The 25,686-nt window shown below is 44.7% G+C and overlaps 1 protein-coding gene across 4 annotated transcripts in view; it reads right to left on the bottom strand.

The window, feature by feature from the left end:
- Nucleotides 1–264: 264 nt before the first annotated feature.
- Nucleotides 265–25,686, bottom strand: part of WDFY2 (WD repeat and FYVE domain containing 2) — a 72,180-nt gene continuing 46,758 nt past the window's right edge. For 3 of the 4 annotated variants that reach the window (XM_054835564.1, XM_054835584.1, XM_054835576.1), the window contains exons 4-12: nucleotides 22,581–22,635; nucleotides 15,012–15,162; nucleotides 11,210–11,322; nucleotides 10,160–10,286; nucleotides 8,166–8,271; nucleotides 4,762–4,863; nucleotides 3,219–3,349; nucleotides 2,766–2,874; nucleotides 265–2,116 (exon numbers count right to left, since the gene is read on the bottom strand). In XM_054835564.1, coding sequence (XP_054691539.1) covers nucleotides 2,087–2,116; nucleotides 2,766–2,874; nucleotides 3,219–3,349; nucleotides 4,762–4,863; nucleotides 8,166–8,271; nucleotides 10,160–10,286; nucleotides 11,210–11,322; nucleotides 15,012–15,162; nucleotides 22,581–22,635 — 924 coding nt within the window. In that variant the 3' untranslated portion in view covers nucleotides 265–2,086. The remainder of the gene's footprint in view (nucleotides 2,117–2,765; nucleotides 2,875–3,218; nucleotides 3,350–4,761; nucleotides 4,864–8,165; nucleotides 8,272–10,159; nucleotides 10,287–11,209; nucleotides 11,323–15,011; nucleotides 15,163–22,580; nucleotides 22,636–25,686) is intronic. The other variant, XR_008578296.1, reaches the window with a different exon arrangement.

The following is a 25,686-nucleotide window of genomic DNA, read 5'->3' as shown; positions in this document are numbered from 1 at the left end:
AGCAAGTCAGGTCTTCGGCCAAAAGGGCCCGAGCCCAAGGTAACATGGAACAGCGTAGTCCAACAAAGTTTCATACATCTTCTCCAGCTGGAATGAAATATTGGCAGGCGACTTGCTCATCTTGCATAGCTTTGTCAGCCAAGAACACTGCAGTCATCAGAAAACATGCACAAGGTGCAATGAAAAGCCTTCCAAGAGGAAACAAGCATCTAGCTTCCAGGAGAGGAAGTGGGAGGACTTAGAAAACAATTAACATTCAAGTTGGAAAAAGAATCTTTTTAATGATGTGTGAATTATATTTGAAAATATGCTTTAGAATATGCTGCCTAGAGGGGAACCAACAGCAGGCTGTATGACCAGGAAAGCCAAGGTGGCATCATTTTAGAGAACATGACTGCAAAATGCTTAAGCACAATTTATAGGATGTTTGAAAAGAGAATTTTCCCTGAAAATACACAGCAGTCCTGCACCACGCACACAGAAGTCCACTCACCCTTTACTGCGGCAGATCACCAGTCTAGAATTAATGCCATGGATTCTGTTAACCTTCTTGTTTCCTCAAAAGTGAATTACCACCAGGCAAAAAATGGAGAAACTTTATTTTCTTTTGGCATTATCACTCAAGCAAAACCACAAAGCTTCTCTAGGTAGCAATGTGCTCTGTAGTGGTAAATGTCATGGCCTCCCTGTTTTAGAGGGGAAAAGTAAAGTCCAAAATTGGGGCAAGACTGAGCACCACTGATGTGCTGTGTCACGGCAGCTACAGACCACAAGGCCTGCTTAAATTGGAGATACAGGAAAGCCGTAGGTCTGGTCTGCAGTTCTATTCTCCACACCAGTTTCTTTGAAGCACATGAGCAATAGCGTGCTAAAAAGTGAAATGGATTAAAGGAACAGAGAGCTGACCCTTCCGAGAAGATCCCTTTGGAAAAAAAGGGCTTTTTGTTTATTCATCTTGACAATGTCCTTCTAAAAAGGTAATTTTGGTCAATCCAGGGTTTTAAATACTTTTTATTTAAATTTAAATGTAAAATATGACAACAGGAAAATGGGCATCATTCAGCAATATCAGTTTCTGGTCTATAGAGGAAATTAATAAAAACCATCAGCATTTGAAAAAATAAATATGAGTAACCATATGGAAAACAGGAAAATCAAATTAATCTTCAACAACACAGACAGGTATAAATGCTGAAATGTTGCTGCACAAGGTAGAGGTAGAGGTAAACCAGACTTTTCAGACCTAGACCAGTTTTAGACCTTCCCCCCCTCTATGCACACACTCCCAAAAGTTCCTGTTGCCAATAATTTAATTTGAATCAGCCTGTCAGCCTCATCAAACTCAAACGGGTCTGTGTGCTCCATGTAATGCTTTGAGCCGGAAAACTATTTCAGTTTTTGTAGAAATTAGTTGCTAAGCAACCTGGCCCCCTGGTTTTGTGACTTGTGCAGCAAGGAAAGAGGCAGGAAGCTGGATTTTAGCTACTACAAACCAATAAAATGCTCTCTGGATGATGTCCGCTAGGATGAGTAGATGGTAGAGCCCTTTCAGGAATTGCAATAGTCCATCAGCTCCTTGGTGATGCACCCGGAGAACACAACGCCGCACCTGGAGCTCCTCCACTGAAGAGGGCATGGTCAGCAGAAAGATCCCAAATCAATAGGTACTCACTGCGGGGAGAGCCGATTGCCTTATACAGTATGCTGATACCAAAAACTCCCACGGTAAGACACAACCCAAGAACCCTCTGTACAAAGCAGCAAGTATCTCAACATAATGAAATAAAAAACCTAAAAATTGCACCACACACGGATTTTTCAAACAAACTCAAGACAACCGAAGTCAGATCGTACAAACCATTAGTTAAAAAAATACCTTCTTGTGTATTTTGAGAATAAGTGGAAAGAGTCTTCGTGCAAATGTTCAGCCTTGATCAAGCAGAGGACGTAAAAATCATTGTAAACGCATTAGTTCCTTTCTCATCTGCCGTATGCGCCCAGCATTATCTATCTTCTGCAATATGATTAGGGTTAGGAAATCTGTTTCTTCTGTAAATATCACCCTTCAAGTTCCACTGATGTACCATCAAGACACTACTGGTGTCATATCCCACAGCTGTTAATACAATAAAATATAACAACATAATGAATAATGGGAAAAGATAATAAAATATAGTATAAATGTAATCTTTAAATAATTTGCACCCTTTTTTTTTTTTTTTTTTTTTTTTGCTTAAGAGAGGCTACGTGGTTAGAGGTGGATGCAGCAAGCCTGCAGAAGTTTGATTTTGTTTTCCAGCGCTCATGTTAGACTGGAGGAGGTTGACCAAATGACATTCTGTATGTCACTATGCTTTTACCCTTATGAGCCAGGTTCATAGCTGGCCTTAAGAGAAACCAAAAAAACCCACTATATTGCTAACTTGAATAATTAGCATAGTCATTGTGAGGGGTGTTTTAAAAATTATTCAAGCTTTCTTATAAACTTATTCATTATTTTAGCTCTTTCTTTATCTAGCCACACAAACAGATTTGCCATGTTGAAATACAGTTTGTCTTCCCAGAGGAAAAGCTACAGTCAGCACTTGTCCCAGCCCCTTCAGGCAATAACTTCATTGGACCAAGACCTCTTTGGTCCATACTGGGCAGAAGTCCATCAGTGAGAGGTCTCTGGGTGGAAGAAAGCAGGTGGAACATACTTGCAACCACACAGAAGAAGAAGGGGAAATGAAATACAGGAGCTAGAGCAACCTCCTCGCACCTACCTTAATAACCTTGTCTGTCCCCGAGGTCAATAGCCATCCTCTGGTGGCATCAAAGTGTACGTGAACGATGTTGTGCTTACTGTCATGGAAAGTAGCCGTGGGTGCCCGCCTGAAGAAAGAAATCAAAAAATCAGCAAAGACTGTGACTGCAGGGTTTTCCCCAAAAATGTTCTCTATCGAGGAAGGAAGTATTTGAATGCTGCTGCAAGTCATTAATTCAGCAACCTCTCTGTAAACTTCACTTTGAGACCTTTCTGGCACAAGAGGAGCAGGGGTGAAGGGCCCTTTTTACCTCTCAGTTTGGTAGGCACCCCAGAGGCTTCTCTTGCTGAAAGAGCCCAGGGACCACCCCGCTGGGCTGCTCCCTCCAAGAGCCTCGCATCTGCCCAGGCCCTCCCAGAGGCAGGAGTTTTGCCCTGCTCCAGTGCAAACCGGCTCAGTGTTCACACTTACTCTTCATCTGTTATGGACTCGTGACAGCTATCACAGACCCTCACTTCAAACTCGAAGCCCATCAGCGGGATGGAGGAGCGCTTGGAGCTGCATTTGCCGCACACAGCTTTCCCACACTTCCGGCAGTGATGCTGTAGGAGACAACACGCGGAAAGACTTTTTCAACCACAAACCCAGATCTCTTCCAGGGAAGATGAAAACACGCAAGGACTTCAGAATAAATCTGGGGGGATCCTGCTTTTTTTCCCCTTCTCCACTACCTGGGGCAGCAGCAGCTGATCATTAGCATGGACACTGGGAAGTGGCAGATAAAGCTCTACCCAGGCTAGGTGGACTCTACCTCTCTCCCAAGCTCCAGGGTGACACCATACACCACCCAGTAAATCATCGCTGTCTCTACCACTTGACATCTGTGGATGTAGCTGTGGGTCAGGGCTTCTACACTGAGTGTGACCAGTGTTACAGGGGATTTTCAACAGGATAGAAGGTGGAAGAAGAAAGTCCAAGCTGTCCTCTTTTCGTTAGCACAGCCAGAGATGGGAGGGAGGACAGGACAAAGAGTCCCCCTATGCACCCAGGAGATGTGTCCCAGCCAGCCGGGCATCTGCTGCAGGGCTAGGAGCTGTAATTACCCCTGTCCCTGGGAGTCTCACTTTGGGGTATAGGGGATGACACTACCGCTCAGCAGCACATGACACATTAAAACATCTCCAGGTTGAGACAGGACAGGGCTACATTAGTGCAGTGTGATTCTGGAGTCCCATCCCAGCCTCTAAGTATAAACATCTACCACCTAATCATCTCAGTCAACTCCTTTGGCCATTTTGAGCCCCAGAAGCACCAGTGTTTCTGCATTTTGATGCTACCCATCTGGCGTTTTCTCATGCACTGGCTGTGTAGGACAGCAAGGCTTGCCTTGCCAGCTGCAGGAGAGCCAGGCTCTGCGGTGATCAGTATTACATAAAGAGAAGATGCAGCTCAGCTCTGCCCCAGACACCTGACTTCTCCAAGCTCCATGAGAACATCCCTTTCAGTATTTTTACACCCCTCTCCCAAAAGTCTGCGATCTTCAGCTCTCTCCTGCTGGGCAGGAAAACACAGCAACGTGTTCCAAGCAGACCAATAAGCCTTTTCCAACACAGCCTGAGCAGTTACAGATGTTTACCCAAACTCATTGAAAACAGCTTTGGTTCCAGCACAATCTCCAAAAATCAGCTGCAAATTTCTTTCTACAACACATTCAACTAACAATAAGCAAAATCCCACATGGCTAAAGCCATGGATGGCTCAAAACCAATTTACTCAGCATTTGCTATTGGGACTGGCTGCATTAAAAAAAAAAAAGAAGAAAAAAGGAAGTGTGTTCCTCTTGCCTACAAAATCAAGCCAGATCAGAGAGGAGCTCATTGTCCCACTGTTGAGCACTCAGTGTAAGAACAAAGTGCAAGGTCTCAAGGCTTTAGGGGAAAAAAGGTTACCGTGATCTATTATGAGACAGAAGCCCATTTGCACCATGTTAGCACATCAGAGGACCCATACAAACCTGCCTGAGGCCTATTTTCTTACTGTCCCACATTTGCTTGAAGTTCCAGAAGAAAGGTTGGTCACATTTTTGACAGGAGTCACTGTCCAACCACTCTGGAGTCTGCAACACACAAAGACACAAAGTGGGAATGAGCAACAAACAGAAAAGCTTCCAATGGAGCCTAGAGTCAGGACAAGAAAGATGTATTGGGGTGCAGTAATGTGGTCAACTAAACTTGATTAAAACCCCCCATTTTCACAAGAAGACATTTTGACTGTTCCATGGGATGTCTTTCTTAGCTCAGCTCTGAGCCTGAAGGACACAGGAGGGACATGTCTCACCCAAATCACAAAGCAGAGTTTGATTATAAGACCATAAAAAATAACCCAGGAACAAACAAGCCTCCCCCACCTCTCCAAGTCTGGAATTAAGCATATAAAAATATTCTGTCCTGTCCTGTCTGGACAGCATTTACCTTCTGCTATTGCTTCTGGTAGCAACTGGGGGCAATTAGTATTTCCAATAGCCAAGCTACTCATCTGGAGGAAAGGGGAAGGTATCTGAAATGCTGATGTGGATTTTATATTATTCTTTCTTTCTTTCTTTTAATACTGTGTGAGGTGCTCCTGCTGTCAGAGGTATCTGTGCTACAAATCACACATAGGAGTGAGACAGATGAGATTCACTCAAACAAACTCTCTTTTCCCTCCTTTTACAGAAAGATGATGGAAGAAAAGTCTTCCATTTCCTAATGCAGTGCGTAGTTTTGCACTCACACTGTGGATGAAGAGGGTAATAAGATGTAAAGAAAAGAAAGAAAATATTAAAGGCACTTCTCTCTCCTGCAGCCAGGTTTTCCTGTGTGTAGTAGCATGGATCAGATGCCCTGTAGGGAAGCAAGTCTTGCCAGATCCTGAAAGAGCTCAGGAAACTCCTGAAGTGGCAGGGGGACATGTGGAGGGGCAGTCGATCTCCTCCCCTTCATTTGGGTTCCCTGACACTTGTCTTGCATTGAGCTGCTGGGGGACATGCTGTGTGTCTCCCCATAACGTTTAGGAAACCCTCCGGGGGATGGGACTCTCAGGAAGAATCTTGGTTCTTGACCCCTCTCCAGCTGGCTGTCAGTCCGTCTGTCCTAACCTGCCCTAGTGAGAGCGACACTCCTTCCCACAGATGACTTCTGCTCCTTTCTCCGCCCCACCAGGACAAGAGCTCAGCCCAAAGTTGGTGCTGGCAAGCGAGTCTGTCCTGTCCCCTCAGCAGGGCAGCCCCAGCTAGACCAGGACAGCCCTGCCAGCATTGCCTTGGCACTGCTGCAACACATTCCCACCAGCCCCATGAGATTTAGTGTTTATTTGATAATGTTTGATACTTTGTGAAGGAGTGCTATTAGCAAACTGCAGTTGTCTTACCAGAGCCACTGGCTTCTCACATGCTGCAATGTAAAATGGCAAGAAACACAGCTGAGATTAAGAATTAAAAATAATACAAAAGCCAGGCACAGATAAGGTAAGGCTGACGGAGACCCTCAGCTCCAGGATAGCTTGCACCCTCAGCAATAAAGCAACCTCCTGCTTCAGCTTCTTCTGCCAGTTTACTCTGAAGGCAGTTCATTCTTCTGGGGCAAATCCTTGTCCTTTCTACTGACAACAGTCTTTCTGTTTAATGCCTACAGATTTACATCCACGTGTGTAAGTTTTTGTCTCTTAAGCATCTGAACACTACAGATGAAGAAGACATTTTGCTTGTGACAAGTAACCGCTTTGTAGTCAAATAGAAGCACAGCTTCTAGTGTCTTTCAGATGTTGTCTTCTTACAGCTTTTTAAAAACAGAGATTAAAATAGAGAATCAAGGGTTAAAATGGCTTAATTCACTCTAATGCAATCGCAGAGATGCAGGAAAATCCGATAGCGTCAAAGTGAGTAGTGAGCACACATCACAAAGAGAAAACCCTGAAATAGGAGCAAAAATACCAAAGCCAAAATCCAGAAGAAAATGTTCTAGGACCCCAAACCAAGGTTGGTATTAAAATCTCAAACATTCATGTTTTGGGGGTGGTTTTGCACCATGAACACCCTATTGCACTACTGATAACATGAACAAGCCCATATAGCCATAGTCGGAGAAAGCAGTGCACCTGTTAGCACCTGCTGCTAAGCCCTCATTTAGCTAATTATATCTCTCCTCCACTTTTTAAGCCAGCCTTCTCACAGCATTGCAGCCTGTTTTACAAGCCAGTCTTAACCCTTACTGTAGCCTTTCGAAGGCAGCGAATAAAAAAGGTTTTCATTTCTGAATGTTTGAGTTGCAGCAAAAAGGAAACATCTGTTGGGAAGGAGGAAGCCGCTCTGCTTTCGTTTCACTTTTGGAGCTGATGACATAATTGGCCATTAGATTAGCAATTAAAGAGAGCGAACTGGAATGCTAATTCACATTAAAAAGGGAGCTCAGTTCCTGCCTAGGCCTATTTCAGTAGTTTTTTAAAATCCAATTTTCCACTTAGCTTTTCTCCTTGCTCCAGGGAGACACACATGACCCGGGGAGGCCAAAACCCTTGAGAACCAGCAAAGCTGGTGAAAGCCCATGCTGTCAAAAGCCTTGCTCAGTTCTACCTGCTGCGGGGACTCGGGGTGCCTTCCTACCCCCTGTAGGAACAGGGCAGAGATTTGCTGTGACTCATGTTACCGGGATTTGCCACGCTGACTCCTGACTCACTCAGCACAGCGCTCGCTCCCCCTCTCTGAGTCAGGTCTCAGAAATTGCTGAGCGGAGGCTGCTCCCACAGCGCCAAACACTCGGGGTGCGTTTTTGCACCCGCTTACATTCGTTGGCTGTGCAGCACAAAAGCAATTAGGAGTGCGTGGGTGAAATATTATTGTCTGGATCAGAAAAGTCATCATTTACCCTGCTTCCACGTGGTTGCACCAGAGGGATGCAAGACCGAGTAGCAGGTGAGATTGAAGCTGTAGTTAAATGTCTTTTTAGCAAGAACAGGAAAAAAGAAAAACCCCGGATTGCAGGTTTCCAGAGATGACAAAGAGCTTTCTTGTTTTGTTTTCTTAAAAACCCCTAATAATTATCAATCCATCCGTTTACCTCTGAACTGATAATACTTTTCATGATGCTCTGAAAAACAAAGCAGAACATTTCACAATGCCCTCCTTAGAGGCTGTCTTTCAGAGCAGTAATGTAAAGGGTAAGAGACATTTAGCAGCCTACTTAATACACATTTTCTGCCAGAAAATTTCCCCATACCATATTATCAAAGGCATGGCATAATTGCTGTATAACAACTGGAGCATGTCCAAAAACATTTTTAAAGCCTGGAATGATCTTGTTTAGGTTGAAAGTTGCATATTTTGGAAAGGCCCCTTCTTCCCAAGACTGTTTCAGACCAAATCAACAAGAACCGAGTATCCACCTCCTGCCTCTCAACATCCATGTTCCAGACGACAATTCCCCCATCTGCACCACAGGAGATGAGCTGCCGAGTGTGGTGAGCATAGGAGAGAGACTGAACTTTATCACTGAAAAAGAAACAAGACAGTTACTAATCAACCATCTATGGCTAGTATACAAGTAAGTAGAATAAATAAACCAGTATAAACCACTTGTTTACCCATGTTTCCCTCCCGCCCTCACTGTACATGGCACCCATCGGATGCAAATCAGTCTTTGCTGTCCAGCTAGGACCAGAACCAGAGTGTTGCTCATCAGGGTAGGATCCACAAAAGCAAAGACCTGTTCTGATAACTACTTTTGCTGCTCCAGAGATGGGAGTTCCCAGCTGCACTGGGAAGCCTGAACAGAGCTGCAGCTATGGACCTCTCTGAAGGCACAGCTGGATGCATAAACGCAGCCCCGGTAACATACCTTTCTGTCAGAAAGTCAGTAACAAATTTTGTTTTTTTAAATCTCTGCAACATTTAGGAACGAAGCACTGAGGAAATACTGAAGATTTTCTTTTAGCACTAACAAGCATAGAGAGTTTCATAAATAATATAGGAATCACTAAATTGTTCCTAAGCCTTCCCAAGGTAAGGTGGAAGATATAGGTGCTTTTGCTTCTTCTTTTAAGGAAAAAGCAACATGGGAGAAATAATTCAGTTTAAACCCCCGAAGCTGTGCTCATTTCTTCATAAAAGAAAGAAAACTAGGCCTCATCTCAAGCTATTTACAAGCTGGAAAACAAAGACCATACAACACTGTAGTGGAAAAAAAAAATTATGGAGAGACAGTAACTGAGCATACAGTGACTGGAAATAACCCACAACACTTGGTTTTCTTTACTACCACCACTGGTCTTGTCTACCCAAAGGACTTTCATGCTAACACATTTGCTTGTGCATATGGCTGCTCCTCCAGAGGCGAATGAGTTTCCAGGACACCTGCCTTCACAGCACCCATGGCACCATCAGGTGAAATGTTTCTTAAGCCCCTTAGGATCAGGTCTCTATGCTGTATGCCAGCCAACAGCTCTGCCACAGATTAAGATCCAGAAGCTAACTTCATATTAGGAGAACTAATTTCCACAGCAATAAATCTAGCAGCAGTGCATTAGCAAGGACCACTGGTAGGGTGCAAGGGTGATCCGGGAATTTCAGCAAGAACTCTGCAGTGCTCTGAAATCCCAGCAGCATCCAAATCGCTCAGCAGAGTGCAGCATGACTCAAAAGAAACATATGAATATGTAAGAAAGTGTTAGACCAAAACCACCACAGGATTTTGCCTCTCCAGACCTGAGTCTGGCATGCAAGTCCCACGTATATGTGCTCCCAGTACACTGAAACAAACTTGTTGCATTGCCAGTTTTAAAAGGCTAGGAGGTCATTGCAAGTAGAGCCATTCTGATCTCTACTCAGTGGTCAGGACAGGCTTACTCTTCTTCAGAGAAATCTACTATGCTATGCAAATGTGAGGTCTGCACGTGCAAAGATGAAGCCTCTTTGCATTGAGGAGATGGCGAGGGCCCCTATAGGTAAAGCACATTACTTAGAATTCAGGATGTAGGTAAAGTAGCATGTAAAAAGTTAGTGTGGAGGAAAAAGAGACCAATTGTCCAAGCTTGATGCTCCCTCTAGGGGAAGGAAAGACTGTGACACCCAAAAAGCGAGAATTTCCCTGCAGCTGTTCTCATTTGAGGACCCTCTTCTTTCCAGCAAAGGTGCAAGCTCTGGCATAACATGCTTAGGACTACAGATATTGCGCTTTCTTTCACCACCCTTTGCAGACGCTCAAACCAGCCTATGCGTCCAATGCTGAAAAACTTATTCCAGTTGTATGTGGATCACAGGGAGTCACACATACAAGCTTGAGGCATGTGAAGACTGTAACCTTTGGGCTATTTATTTCCTGATGTGGCTTCTGCCTTTAGCTTGTCTCCTGTAAAAGCAGGAAGAAAGACTTTGAACATACTTATGTCCTTGCAGCTCGATGGCTGTTCCTTTTCTTCCTCCAATATCCCACATTATAATGGAATGATCAGAGCTGCCCGAGAATAAAACTCGTTGTATTGGGTCCCAACAGAGAGCAGTGACACCACCTGAAATAGAAGATGCACACAACAGCCATTTTCATTACAGAAAGTGGAAGACAGGAATGTAGCTAAATATATATATGTAAAGATACAACAAAAAAAACAGAGAGAGTGTGATTGAAATGCAGGTCTCTTTAGGAAACGCCATGCAGCCACTATGCTTGCCAGTTGGAAACAAACAGCCTGGAAAACCTACTGAAGCCCCATCCTGCTCTTCTGCAGGCAGAGGGCTCCGCTGCCACTCGCATGGATGAATCTGCTGAGCAGTAAAGCGTGGTAGAAGGATGGCCACGGTGTGACTACACAGCTTTTCATCTCCATCATTCCCAGGAGATTACAAAAGAGAAGCAAGTGTGGAATATTATAGGCATCTTCACAGTATCCTAGCATGGGGACTGAACTATCTTGTGCTACCTCGTGACTGAGCTATTAGCATTCAATCAGAAAGGAGGGATATGGAGAGAAAATGCTGAGGAATGACCATTTCTTCTGCTAGATGGCAGGGTCACATACCAGAGTTGCTGTTTTAAAGTGTGATGAGGCACAAGTCCCAGCAGCAAAACAAGCAGTTAGTGCCTCCAAGATGTGCCTATTCCACTTGGACAAAAGTGACTACAAATATGGGTCTTTCCTTGAGGAGCATCCTTTCCCCCCAGAATTACCACAACTTGTTCTAGTCTCATTCTGCTTTAATTAGAAGCTACCAATTGTGGCGTCTTCTGCCATAGAAGTTTTCTGATCAAGTCTGATCGCTCTCATTTTTACCAATAAAGAATAAACTTCCCTGAGCTGTAGTGATAGTTTAAGGTCTATCTCCCTTCCGTGCTACACGCTGACACAAGCCATCCTAGTGTTTCACAGGAGAGTCAAAACACCATGACACTAAGCACAGATGAAGAACCTAATTGGGTCTCCTCCTGAGGCCTTACCTGTGTGTCCCTTAAATGTTGTAACAAGGCTGCAGGACTCTTGCTCTAGTTTGAGTATGGTCACTTGCCCAGAATGATCACCAACAAACACATGCCGGGTTTCCACATCAAATCTGATGGATAAATGCTGAGGAAAATACATATCATAGAATAGAATCATATCACAGAATGGTTTAGGTTGGAAGGGACCTTAAAGATGATCTAGTTCCAATCCCCCTGTCATGGGCAGGGACACCCTCCACTAGACCAGGTTGCCCAAAGCCCCTTCCAACCTGGCCTTGAACACTTCCAGGGATGGGGCATCGATAACCTCTCTGGGCAACCTGTGCCAGTGCCTCACCACCCTCACAGTAAAGAACTTCTTCCTTATATCATCTAAATCTACCCTTCTTCAGCAGCTTAAGGCCATTACCCCTTGTCCTATCATTACATCCCCTTGTAAACAGTCCCTCTCCCTCTTTCCTGTAGGCCCCTTCAGGTACTGGAAGGCTGCTATAAGTTCTCCCAAGAGGTTTATATACATTGCTTATACAAGTTTTGCATTCCTTTCATGACTTGTTAATTCTTTCAACACAAGTATACTGGAACCTTGTGATAGCACTCCAGTCTTAAGGAGGTGTTCAAAGGGTACTTTTAGGCATCAAGCTCATATTTGTTCATATTAATAGTGCAGTCTCCCTAAGAAAACCAGAGAGTGAGAAAAAACGAGACTATTCCAGAGGCTGTAATTTGTGTTTTTGTTATGAAACACCTTTAAAGTAGCCCTTCACCATGAACAGAGGAGTCATCTCCCCAGGCTCTCTAACTTAGGTGCCAGAGTTGGATAGTATCCACTCTGTCTTTTCCTTCCCCAAATGGTATAAAGTAACTATTACTAGTTTTCTGCTTGTATTGGGTTTGCATGGCAAGGTTTTGGTAGCAGGAGGGTGTCCTGGTATCAGCTGAAATAGTGTTAATTTTCTTTCTAGTAGCTTGTACAGTGCTGTGGTTTGGATTTAGGATGAGAATAATGTTGATAACACACTGGTGTTTTAGTTGTTGCTGGGTAGTTGTAGTGTCTACACCCAGTCGAGGACTTTCCAACTCCCCAGGCCCTGCCAGGTGCACAGGGAGCTGGGAGAGCACAGCCAGGACAGCTGACCCAGCCTGCCCAAAGGGACATTCCCCACCACAGAGCGTCATGCTCCGGATAGAACTGGGGAAGCGAGCCGGGCGGTGGGATCACTGCTCGGAAACAGACTGGGCTTCGGGTTGTTTTTGCAGGTGGTGAACAATTGCATTTGTGTATCACTGGGTTTATATATAATTATTGATGCTGTGTTATTCTCTTCCATTGTTATCCTATTAAACTGTCTTTATCTCAACCCACAACCTTTGGGGTTTTTTTTCCATTCTCCTTCCCTTTCCACTACAGAGGGAGAGGGGTGAGCAAGGGGCTGCACAGTGCTTAGTTACCAGCTGGGGTTAAACCATGACAGGGGGCTACAGGAGTGGCTTCTGTGAGAAGGTGTTAGAAGCTTCCCCTGTGTCTGACAGACCCAATGCCAGCCAGCTGCAAGACGGACCCACCACTGGCCAAGGCCAAGCCCACCAGCAATGGTGTTAGCACCTCTGGGATAACAGAGTTAAGAAAGGAAAAAAAAACTGTGCAACTGCAGCCAGAGAGAGGAATGAGAAGATGTGAGAGGAACAACCCTGCAGACCCCAAGGCCAGTGCAGAAGGAGGGGGAGGAGGTACACCAGGCACTGGAGCAGAGATCCCCCTGCAGCCCCTTGAGAAGGCCATGGTGAAGCAGGCTGTCCGCCTGCAGACCATGGAGGTTGATGATGGAGCAGATATCCACCTGCAGCCCGTGGAGGACCCCATGCCAGAGCAGGTGGATGCCCGAAGGAGGCTGTGACCCTGTGGGAAGCCCTTGCTGCAGCAGGGTCCTGGCAGGACCTGTGGCCCTGTGGAGAGAGGAGCCCACACTGGAGCAGGTTTGCTGGCAGGACTTGTGACCCCGTGGGGGACCCATGCTGGAGCAGTCTGGTCCTGAAGGACTGCACCCCATGGGAGGGACCCACACTGGAGCAGCTGGTGAAGAACTGTAGCCCATGGGAAGGACTCATGTTGGAGAAGTTGGAGGAGGACTGTGGGAGGGACCCCATGCAGAGGAAGAGTGTGAAGAGTCCTCCCCCTGAGGAGGAAGGGGTGGCAGAGACGACGTGTGATGAACTGACCACAACCCCCATTCCCCATCCCCCTGTGCCGCTGCGGGGGAGGACATAGAGAAAAATTGGGAGTAAAGATGAGCCTGGGAAGAAGGGAGGGTTGGAGCGAGGTGTTTTAAGATTTGGTTTTATTTTCTCATCACTCTACTCTGATTTGATGGGTAATAAATTAAACTAATTTCCCCAAGTTGAGTATGTTTTGCCTGTGACAGTAACTGGTGAGTGATCTCTCCCTGTCCTTATCTCGACCCACGAGCCTTTTGTTATATTTTCTCTCCCCTGTCCAGCTGAGGAGGGCAGTGATAGAGCAGCTTTGGGGGACGCCTAGTCTCCAGCCAGGGTCAACCCACCATACTGCTTTTTAATTATAGTTAGGTTTACAAATACAACAAAAGGTTATTGTTTTATGTCATATTTGGGGAAGTATCATCTACATCAGGTGCATCACACATCATCGTCTAAACTGAATAAAATCTAGACCCATTCAACCACCTAACTGGACAGATTCTGACCTCTTCATCCAATTTAATTCCACATTCAGAGTCTATACTACGTATTTAAGGAGCAACTGCTTAGCATTGATTCTATGCACACAGGACACTGGGGGAAAAAACCCCCACGTTCCTGGTCCTGCCAAGCTTTTTGCAATATTTGTCAATGATTCTCCCTGCCCCAGCCCTCTACCAGCATGATCTGATTACCCAAATTAAAGTGGGTAATTTGAATCACTTATAAATTGTCCATTCTCTAGAGAGATTCAGGAAATACAGGACAAATTCCTGCATCACGCTTTCAAAAGTATTTATCATTTAACTAAAAATTAAGTTCAGTCTTTATGCCATTTAGATTGGCTGACTGACCAGATGATATAAAACAAGGCCATGTTCAGAGAGTAATTCTGAGTCAGTCTCACTTCCCATTAACTAGGAAAACACACATCATCTATACCACGTACATTACGAGGCACTAAAAAAGTCTGTTTATGCTAACCCCTGTTTTCAGCCTAAGAGCTCATACTTTTCCACTTCCCTTTTCATTTGCAATAAAGCTGACTTAATATTTCTTTTATTGTCAGGCAGCTGGGGCAGCTCTAGGTGAATAAGCCACTTGTGTGCCACTTCTGGACCCATTTACTCTTCAGTTAACCCAAATTCTCAATACATAGTGGGCTGTTCCTGAGCAAAGGACAAGTATTTTATATTAACGTCATTTAATTTTTACCATGCGTACACACAGGCACGCTGACCTGATCACCGACCTACTTTGCTACTGCTAATTCTTAGAAGAAAGCATGCACTGCATGTTTAAATGAAGGCCCTGTCCATATTTATTACAATAGCAGACCACAATAGGTTGCAGGTCACCCATTGTTTTGCTCAAAAATGCTTAGACCTAAATATGCCACCCCACATTAAGGAGACAAAGCAAGGAGTACAGACAATTTTTAAAATTGGCTTTAACAGTTTCTCTCACAAAGCTCTGAATCTGTACAGGGCACAAAAATTGGAGAACAACTAGAAAAATAAACTAAAAGGCTTGTTTGAGTGCCAAAGAGCAGAAATAAAACTGAGAGCTCAGCAAAGGATACTGGAGGCCACAGGCGCCTGCGCTGGTGCGGTACCCTCCCAGCCGCTGGCCGCTCTCCGAACAGTGCCATGTGAAGTGTTTGTCTTGTCCAGTGCTTAACACCCACTCCATCTCCAGGACAAACAGAATCATCATGACCCTGCTTTGATGAGCTGAAAATTAAGCAGACAGACATATAATTTTGCGGAGAAGAACGCGGGAGCAGAAGACCGCTGCAAATACCAGCTGCACCCAACTCCCCCACTCCCTACTCACCCACTCACCCTTCCCTACAGAGGAAATTGGTGTTTAACAGTCGCGATAACAGGAGCTACCATGCAAGCTTGTAAGGTCCCTGCTCTGCATGTTCAGCATTTGCATGAGAAAGAGCAGAAGCAAGACTTAATTCCTTCCACGCCTACTATCTTCTGCAGTAGCACAAGTCTTCCTTCCATCATTGTATCATCACCAACAAAGCTGCCATTGTGGGAAGCACTCTGAGTTCTACTTAAACTTCTTTGGAGCTGGTTTTATGACAGCAGTGCAGATGCCTACGCTGCCGCTCCTCCTGCTGTGAGGTCTGGTGAATCTGGGCTGCGGATTGTGGTATCCCAGCAGAACGATAAGTTACAGCATAGGCACAACCCTGCACTGAAGCAGTTTTAGCATTGCATGTAAACCAGCTAAAAAGGAAATTGGAATAAAATAAAATAAAATAAAATAAAACCTAAAAAGATCACAGCTGGGCAAGATGAATAAAACAGCTGAAGGAATAAATTTCTACTGCTACCTAAATAAAGCCATCAAAAGCTTTTCATTAAAGCCAGGGAACCCAGGCTTGTACAGACATTTTTTGTATGAATGACCAGTGGGTTTGGTCGTGAAGTGCTGATTGAGCTGACTTTTTAATAAAACAAGTGGCTGGAAAGACATACAGAATTATTCCCAGCTGTAACTTAGCAGTGAATGCCATACTCTTCAATCCACAGCCCTACTGGTTTATTACTGTTCTGAGACCCGGCAACATGTGTCGCACAAAGCAGGCTTCTTGTATTTGTTTGTGTAAAAGCTGACATACCGGAAAGATTAAATATCTTTGGATGCTTAAAAACCAGCTCAAAACCTGCATTTGAAATGCAGATAAATTCTTCAGAACAGTATGGGAACATTGCTGCCTGCCCTATATAAACATCCAGCACAGATGAGAGTTCAAACCCTACAAGGGGAACCAGTTGTAGCAGAGAATAGGAGGCTTGCGCAAGCCAACATCTGCCCCTGATCCACACTGCTTTTTAGATTCCCTGAGGAGGAAAGTCAATAGATGCATTGGCACAAGTTGCCATAACTGTGATTGGCAGCTGGACTAGTTTACAGCATCAGACTTGAACCGTGCCCAGATGCTTTCACCCTCACCCATAGAAAAGGTCAGATTTTGGCTTTCATTTCCATACACTTTTAAACTCCAGGTCTGTAATCAGAACAGAGAGATGGTGACCACCTAGGAGTCACCTGAGCTCTTTTAAACAGATCTTCTCTCCACCCTTCAGATTTCTTCTCTGGGAAGAAATTCAGTGACCCCACGGGTGACTAATGCTTGTCTTTACCTATTTGGTGGTCTCCTTGGGCGCACCTGCACTAGCTGGTGGAGTGGTAAATGCAGAAAGGGCCACGATGGGATGCATGTTGCTACAAGCACCTGATGGGCTTGTATACCCGTCCCTGGGGCTTGTGTGCACCAGCAGTGTCATAGACAGACCCATGCACTTCCAGAGGACGTGCAAAGCTGGCTGAGATCAGGCTGTTCAAGGCCTGCCCAGGGAATGTTTTCTCAGTACATGGCAACTGCTCCTGTTAGTGTTGGCTTCCCATGGTTTGAACTGGCCATGGGGATAGCTGGCAACACCCAACTCTCCTAAATCTCCTCCTAAAACTTCTTCTAAAGGGCAGAGCTTGTACCTTTTGCTAGAAGTACTGCCAGCGGATGGTGAGGGAGCTCTCTGGCAAGTAAAGAATAGACACTAAAGAAATGTGTACATGCGAAGAGGTGGAAGGGGTGTGCATGATAGCTTTTCTTATCCTCCCTCCCCAAAAAGAGCTTTCGATTCAGCACTCTGTTGCCCACCTGCAAGTGCTGCATGTATTAACTAGTGCCAACACACACACGTTGATGGCAGAAATATCTGAACCAAGTGAAAAAGCACAGTGGAGGTCATCTAAGTAAAGGAGGAAAGAGAGGACAAATGCAAGTAGAAAGTCATCTGTCATTTAAGGGAATTTGACCCATGTAAGGTTTAAAGAAGCAAAATGTCAGAAGGTTGGAAGTTGAGAGTAGAGCAAGGAAGAGGTCTGGACTCTAGGATTAACACAGGTTCAGGGTCATGAAGCAGCAAACAAAAGCTGGTCCTTCATCCATGGAAGGTTTGATCACCGTTTGTGTGCAGAAAAAAAAGTGGAGTAAACACTTCCAAAGCTTCTCACTGCAACAACAGCAGGATGGAGAAGGGGGGATGCAGGGTACATGTGGTCACAGTACAGGAAAAGCCACAGCAAGCACCAGGCAAGAGCAGATCTGTGTAAGCAAGCATGAGAAGAGAGCCCATGTGCAGTGGAAGATTGTGCTGTACAGAAGGTAGAGAAGCAGCAGACAGGAGAAGGGAGCAGATCCACATGCAGTAGGAGGGTGGGAGGGAGCAGAGGGGCTGCACTCCTGCTATGAGAAAGCAGCAGCAAGCACTGTGCAAAGAGCGGGTTGGAGAGGAGATAGAAAGGTTCTGACTAGAAAAAAGCAGCCGCAGCCAGGAGGCACATGCTGAGATGTCGGCATCCAGAGCACAGCAGAAAGGATGGTCTGTGCTGTGTGTAAAGGCAAAGGTCTGAGAAGCACAGCCAGTGCACAGCCACGCGCAGTGCAAGGAAAGAGGTTGTGCTGGGTGAACAGTGAAAAGCAGCAGTAAACACAGAAAGACAGGTGGAAGTTATGGAAGTAGTAGTAAAGAAAAGCTTAGCATGTGCAAGAAAGGCACAAAGGGAAAGCAGAAGTAAGGACATGGCGTGAGCTGGCCTGAAAGCAAGGAGGCAAGAGGACACTCCCAAGATGGGCAGGCTGTAGAAAGCATGGAATAGAAGCAGATCTACAAATTCTGCTCGGCAGAACATCAGCATGTTACATAAATAAATAAATAAATAAATTTTTTAAAAAAAGCAGGAGCTGTTATATCATCCAGAGGGGCCATGGACTGGAAACATGGCCCCTGGTAAGAAGGGGCTGGCAGGGGCTGGAAGCCAAGGCTGCTGCATGGAGGGAAGGGTTTCTTCAATACCCATAGTCTCGCAGGAATGCAAGAGGAGCTGCCTGGGGAAAGAGAAGGTTGCTAGGAGTGGAGGTTGTCTGTGCCTGCAGCTGGTGCTGTGGCTGAAGAAGAGGCAACAGTGATATTTATGAAAGATCGACACAGAATTAACAGTTTAATTTTCCAGAGTGTCCCAAATGGCACCATTTAAATGCTTGCACCACCCCTCCTCACACAAGGAAGGGAGTTAGTGCCTGTAGGAGGCCCATGCCCCATGACCCACCCCGGAATCCTGACTAACACTGTGTCACATCCCCAATCTCTGTGGATTGATCCCTTTCAAGAAACAGAAGATTTCGCAACTCCAGACACAGTGTCGCAGCAAAAACTGCACAGAGCACAGCTGGCCATGTATGCTGCTGGTGCTGGGCTGCTGTACGACACCAGACCTGGCTATAGACCCCTGCCAAGACCAAAACACAGCCTATGCACGTGCTGTCATTCTCTGTCACTAGCAGATCATTTGGCAGACATATTCATGGCCTTTCAAGACACAATTAATGTTCTTTAATCACTATGGTAGCTTCAGCTACATATAGTAATACCTTGTTGTGGGAGATGATCAATAGCCCACCAGTTGTCAGGCAAGGTGATACTTTTAAAGAGCACTGCTGAACATTTACAAAGCTGGCACACACAAAACCAGCCAGCATGGCTAAGCTAAATCCCCTTGGTAGGCTAAATAAAATTATTTACACCCCTAAAATATTTTTAAAGCATATAAAGGCCTTACTTGAAAACTGTAAACACAACCAACACTTTTAAAAAGTAAGGCTTTTAACAAATGAACCACTAGAAGGCCACCATACCAAACAAAACTACATGTTCATTTTTAATTATGTTTTCCCCTGCCCCAGGGCTTTGCCAAGATGCTTATGCCAACCCATATACCTCGGTACGGCCATACGAGAAAGGTGTACTACAGGGATGGGATTGTGGAGGGGACTCCTCCCAGACCAGGTGAGAAAGGTTCATCTCTGCTGAATCACGACATGCCTGCCCAACGGACTATGTGGCCCTTCCCTGTGTATTCTCCCAGAGAGCAGGGTGAACATGGGACTTTTTCCTCCTTGCACTGTGCCAGCAGCACTGCTGGACTCTGGCCCCAGTGATGCCCCCAGTTAGCCCAAATGCAGTGTCCTGGATGGAGGCAACTGTAGCAAGAAGAGCATGGAAGTGCCTACCACTGCATGGTCCAATGGAACTGCAGGAACTTGTGACTGAAAGCAGCTCCCAGAGCATCTTGCTTTTGTGATATTTCCCCAGCACCCCGGATCTCCAGTATGTGTCCAGCCAAGCCCAGGGAAGTGGCAGGAGGAGTGCTGCCCTCCTCCACCAACAAGCGGTGTGAAGAGCGGAGAACCAGGGAGCATGTGTGTATGGATGGGGGTGGCGGGAGGCACAGTGCTGCGGAGTAGCAGGCAGCCTCAGGTCATCAGTGTGCTGCAAACAGTGGGGAATCTCACTTTGTTTTCCTCCTTTGCACTGTCAAAACCTGCCCACTGCAATTGCCCCTTGGGACTTTGGGTGATGCTTTCCAGTGGAGCTGAGGCAAGTTGAGATTGTCCCTGGGTTGCTGTAACCTACTTAGCACCGTGTCATTGCTGGTCTGGACAGAGGACCAGCACAGAGGTGTTTGTGTAACTCAGAACGGGTTGCCAGCACTGCTGGTAAGCTGGGCAGAGTGTGTCTTCATGCAGCAGCTCTCCTCCCTCCCCATGTCCTGCCTGGCTGTGTTATGTGGCAGCTGTCGACTGCTGTTCCAGGGAAAGTTTCCTACTGAATCACAATGGCCCTTCACTGAGTCTTGTCCCTCCTGTAGCAATGAATTGAGACCTGCCTTCCATCCTCTCTGGTCACCATTTGCAGCACTCACAGCAGTCTGGCTTCCCTAAGCCAGCAGTGAGGGGAGATAAAAGAAAAGAAAAAAGTATCTCCAACAGTACCTGAGGGCACTTTTTTCCAAAATCAAACTTTTGCCCACGTGGCTGGCAATGTGCAGAAAGCAGAACACCAGCTCCACTGGTTCTTTAACCCCTGCACAGAGGGTAGATTACTATACAGACATCCCATACACATGAATTTGGGGGATCCCAGCAACCTGGGATCACCACGCTTTCTTTCCGCTCCCAAAACTAGGTCACTTGCATACTGCCACTATTTTTTAAATTAGGGGAATACAGTCTTCATCAGCTAAAACAAGGAAAAGACCAAACATCAAACTCTGGAAGCGAGGGAGAAAACGAGGCAGGGGCTCCATGCCCCTGAGGGACACAGCAGGAGTGTCCCATGCACTGGCTTAAGCGCCTGAAGGCAGACACTGTCTGTTGTCAGCGATCGCTGTGGTTTGGGCTAGAACTGAAATTCTGCTGATTCTGGGCACAAGTATTGCTTCTCTTGCCCTAAAATAATTCCACAGCTTTCAGATAAAATCTAACACATCATCTGAGAGTTCTGGCACAAAATGACCAGAACTGATCAAAAACCTTCCTGTGCTGAGACAGGCAGTCTGGGAAGGAGGTGACTGCAGTTGGGACTGTGGCCAGTTGTACTGCCTCTCTATTGATGTTAATGGTCCCTCATTAGAGTCCTCTCTTGTCCAGCATTTGGGGGATGCCATCTGAATTCTTGGGGTTCTCCCACAGGACAATCCATGGAGGCTCTCCATGGCGTCTTACTATCCAAAGGCCTCCTCCAATGCTCTGCAGCAGCAGCACATCTGGCACACTGCAGCACAATGCCATGAGAACAGCCTTAATCTCATTTTTTTTAATTTTATGAGGGGTGCTCCCCAGGCCTTGGGTGGTCTGGCACAGTCAACTGGCTATTCTGCCATACTGCCAAGATATACGTTCCCCCCTTCCAAAATTTTCAGCCTTTTCCCTGAAGAGCTTGGCAAGAAGGGTGGCCTCATGCATATGTTGTTCTGCATATGCAGAAGAGAAGATTTCAGCTCACCCTTCCTAGGCTGTGATTAGCCTGCAAGACTGCATCCAAGCATGCAAATGCATGAGCTAATAACAAAGAGGGCTACAGAACACTCAGTAGGACTATTCAGTGCAACAACCCTTAAATATGAAACCTAGGTGTGTCAAACTTTGGTGATTGTGGAGCAATCACAAATTCAGATACTAAAGACTTGTACAGTCAGACTGCAGCAATCTTATTTAAGATTCACATATATTTTAACATCATTGGATATTTTTCTTCAGTTTTTACAAGCTAAGAAAAAAATGCAGGCAGTCTAGCTTAATTTTACAACATACCAGGCATTCATTGCAGAACTGAAATAAAATGCTCAAAAGCTGATACATGTTAGCCATGCTCTGCAAAAATCAAGATTCTCTTCATACCTTAAAATCTAAATGTTACAAAGTGATCCCCAGAGCCTCCATTTAGAGATTTAAATTATCCTCTCAATGTTTTTAGGTATAAAACTCAAAATATATGAGTAAATACATATTTTAAAATGTATGTGAGAAATCTCAAACCAACATGTCGGAGGTTTCTATACAGAAACATAATACTTAGCATATAATGTAATATGATATGATACCATATAATATCATATAATATCATACCATTTCTTAGTCTAACAGCAAAAGAGACAGAAGAATAAATTGCTGCATTTGTATTTGTTACTTTCATAAGAATACCTGTCCCAAGTGCAGTGTCCTTTAGAGGTCTGACAAAGATAAATAGCTAGGTTTCTTAAAACATCACATTAGTGAATACCAGAATATAATTAGTAAAGGTATGGATTAGCATTTCTTGACCTTTTACTATGACAGGTATTCACTGATAATCTCGACATTACTGAAGCTGACAGTTATTGAAGTATAACCAGACTAACCCCTAAAGCTACAGTCCTAAATGCCCCAGCCTTAAAAGATGGGTTAGTTTCCTAAGTTGTTTCATTAGATACATCGGATTACTAAAGATGAAAAATTAATACTCCTCTTCCCCAAATGTGATCTGGATTTTGGACAGTTTGCTATCTAGAATGAAATTCCAAAGGAACATTTAAAAGGAAAAACAGAACTTGAAACAACTCTTTGAAAGTCTTGTAATCCCAGAACAAAGCACATTATTGGTCTATTGATAAAAACAGCATTTACATTAGTTTAAAAAAAAAAAATCAATCACTGTAAAGGAGACTTCACTCCATTCACACTCCTTAAGAGAACATTAACAAAAATTAATGACAATACAAACCAATTAACACGGATCATGGTTCTTACCCTGGTAACTTTTCACTAGTGTCATCTTATTGTAATCTTCTGATAAAATGAATTCCTGAGGGAGGGAAAAGAAAAAAAAGAAACTGTGCTTAGATATGTAAAGTGTTTGAGGGTGTTTTCATTTGAATTCATTACCAAAGCTCTTACTTCTTTGCAACCACAGTCCTGTCTATACTTTTACTAATTTTGAGTACCTCCATCTAAAAAACTAAATTATTTCACTTTTTAAAGCTGCCTATGAAACAACATCCTGAGCGCTTCTGAACAGAATGGTGGATGTAAAAGAGGAACTATTAAAAAAGAAGCCAAAAAAAGCTGGCAGAAATGGCTTGCTATGAGCTGAGGTACTACAAAATGAGAGCCCTGAGATCTGGCATGTAGCAGCCCTATTGCTCAGGTACCTGCACGTGTACACAGCTATGTGTGTACACACGTGCGTGTGTGTATACATGTGTATCCATGTGTGTGCATACACTACACCCCAACCTGAACACTCAGGAAACTCAAATTCTGTCAGAAACTCAAATTCAAAAGTCTGTCAGTGCTTCAGACAAATAGAAACTCAGACTTCCCCCCTCCCCCTTGATTTTATCCCACTAATGGTTGATATTTATTTTGGTATCTCAGAAGCAGACTTTCTTGCTTTGCTACTGCTTTGTTGTGGTTAACAAGCAGTCGTGCATGGGATGGAGGGTGGCTTAGCACAGGCTGTGGCTGCCTGGGGACAGATGCGTGGTGTGACCCAGCCAGGCTTGTCCTGCGGCCAGGGAAGAGCACCCCTATGGGGACTGGTTCTGCAGTCCCGCTGCCTTGCTGCTGCTGTTTAACTGATGATATGGCTTTTGCACGAGGAAAAGGTGAAAACAGCAGCTAAGAGTCTGCATGGCAGCCTCAGCTCCTGGAAAACCCCCATGTGGTTAAACTGACTGAGCACCTGGGCATCCCTGCCACTCGATGTGAAGAGGAGAGTTGCTCAAAGCTGGGTGGCCACAACAAAACCTCTGTCACGTCTCTGGAGGAAACACCCAAAGGGTAGGCTCTGCAGCACCACCGCATGAATTAGCTTTCAAACTGCTGTCAGGTATCTACAAGTGTACACCACGTACTCAGAAAAACACAAAGAAAAAACAAGGAGTGTAAAAACACATCATATTAATAATTTATAGCAAACTACACAGAAACTCCCTGAGCTATTCTACCTTGAGGACAGAAGAAGTAAAACCTAACTCATTTAATGTGGATATAGGGTAAAAATAAGAGAAGCATTATAAACACACGATAAGCTAAATTTTAAAGCATACAGTTGTGAAATATTAATGTGTAAGTACTGACAGAAGCACTGTGCAACAGTAGAGAAGACCAGACTTCAGGAGCCTACAGACTATATTTAAGGCAAACCAAATGTGTAGTGCAAAACTGCACGAGAACACATTCTAACCACCAAAAAGCTGGTATTTACCCACAGTTTCCAAACCGGAATTAAAAAAAAATAGCCACTCTGCATTTTCTGTGGGGTCACTGTAGGTGATCTGCGCGGCTTTCCAGCACCAGGATTACCCTAACACATCAGATCTACTGCTTGGCACCAACGTGGAGAGGCTACAATACTCATCTGTGGAACATCTAGAGATCCCAGCTTCCAGGAAAAACAACTGTGAGTGGGTTGAGGCAGCTATGTATTTTGCTGTTTCCAGGTTTCTGTTTGTAAGTTAGTTATAAACATGTTCTCTTGAATTACTCTACTTCATCTTCCTTTCCTTAATCTGCTCCACCTCCCGTTAGCTTTCCCCTGGCAGTGGAGGACTACAGAGTGGGGAGCGTTATTTAAACAGCAGTAACAAATAATTAAGTCAGCTGGATTTCTATACCAGGGTCACCTTAACTCTACAAACCACCGAATGTTAAAAATCTGCTATACCTCCCTAGCTACTTACAGAGGAAGTGGTTTTCATTAACCACTGCCTGAAGAATGCTAAATCACCACATGAAATGCTCTACTACAAAGCCTACTTGAAGCAAGGCCCTTTGCTATGAATGCTAACTTTCTGCTGTCATTACCTAAAGAGAAATGGCTTCAGTTGCTGCAACACATAGTGGGACAATTTGTCTGCCTTTCCCACCAATCTGGCTGTCCTGGTACTGACCCACTGACCCCAACTTTCACTGTGGTGGCACACAAGTGCTGGTGACTTCAGGTGGGATGAAGAGTGTGGTTTGCATCCTCATGTGTCTTTGCATTTTCCCCTTGATAAACGTGATGCGGCCATTCTCTTCCGTGACTCAAACAATCCCACAGTTTCAGTGGAAGACTGAAAAGGCTTTTGAGTCTCTCCATTATAATACAGTGAATCAAACACAACTGCAGTTTGCAAGGTTTACCCAAGTATTGATTAGCTCTGTATACTTTAATACAAACCACAACTATGTACTATTAATACACTGCTCCATCCAAGAGTTAGACAAACACAATACAAAATAAACACAGTTCCATTAACCTGAATACCGGATATAATTTTTTCTTAAATTTTTTTCCCCCTGAAGACTTCTTGCTTCCCATTCTCTCCTTTGACAGCATATGATAATTTGCGATGTATTTTCTTGTTTTGTATTTTCTAATCTTTCTCCAGGTCTTTTACTCCCTGCTCCCCTTTACACTATCACATGTTCTTCCATTGCACTCATTCCCCTCTCCTTCTCAAGGCCAAATGTATTGGTTGCATCAATACACAGGTATTTTAGCACAGGGCACCTTGCTCAAGAAATTCATGCCCTATTGCACATACATTGTGTCATCTGCACTACAAAAATGCCGACTACATCTCTTTAACATTGTACCAACAGAAACTGGGTTTTTTTATCCTTCCATGCGTAGCTGTTTTGCTCCTCTCAGAGCTGCTGACGCTCAGTTCTCATTAGGCAGCTTCTTGGCTCTTCTTAATGAGATAGAAAGGCTGGGGTCACCCACACAGCTCAGTTGGTGCTTGTTAACAGGACGGAGAAAGATTTCTGAGTCCTATGAGAGCCCTTGTGCACAGGAGGGGTTGGGATATATCAGAGCACTCAGGATGGCAAAACCAAAACCCCTCCTTGCAGGGATTAAAAAACA

The sequence above is a fragment of the Grus americana genome, chromosome 1, assembly GCF_028858705.1.
Source record: "Grus americana isolate bGruAme1 chromosome 1, bGruAme1.mat, whole genome shotgun sequence".
NCBI classification, from domain to species: Eukaryota; Metazoa; Chordata; class Aves; order Gruiformes; family Gruidae; genus Grus; species Grus americana.
The sequence above is the reverse complement of the archived record's forward strand: the minus strand, read 5'-3'. Positions and strand labels throughout refer to the sequence as shown.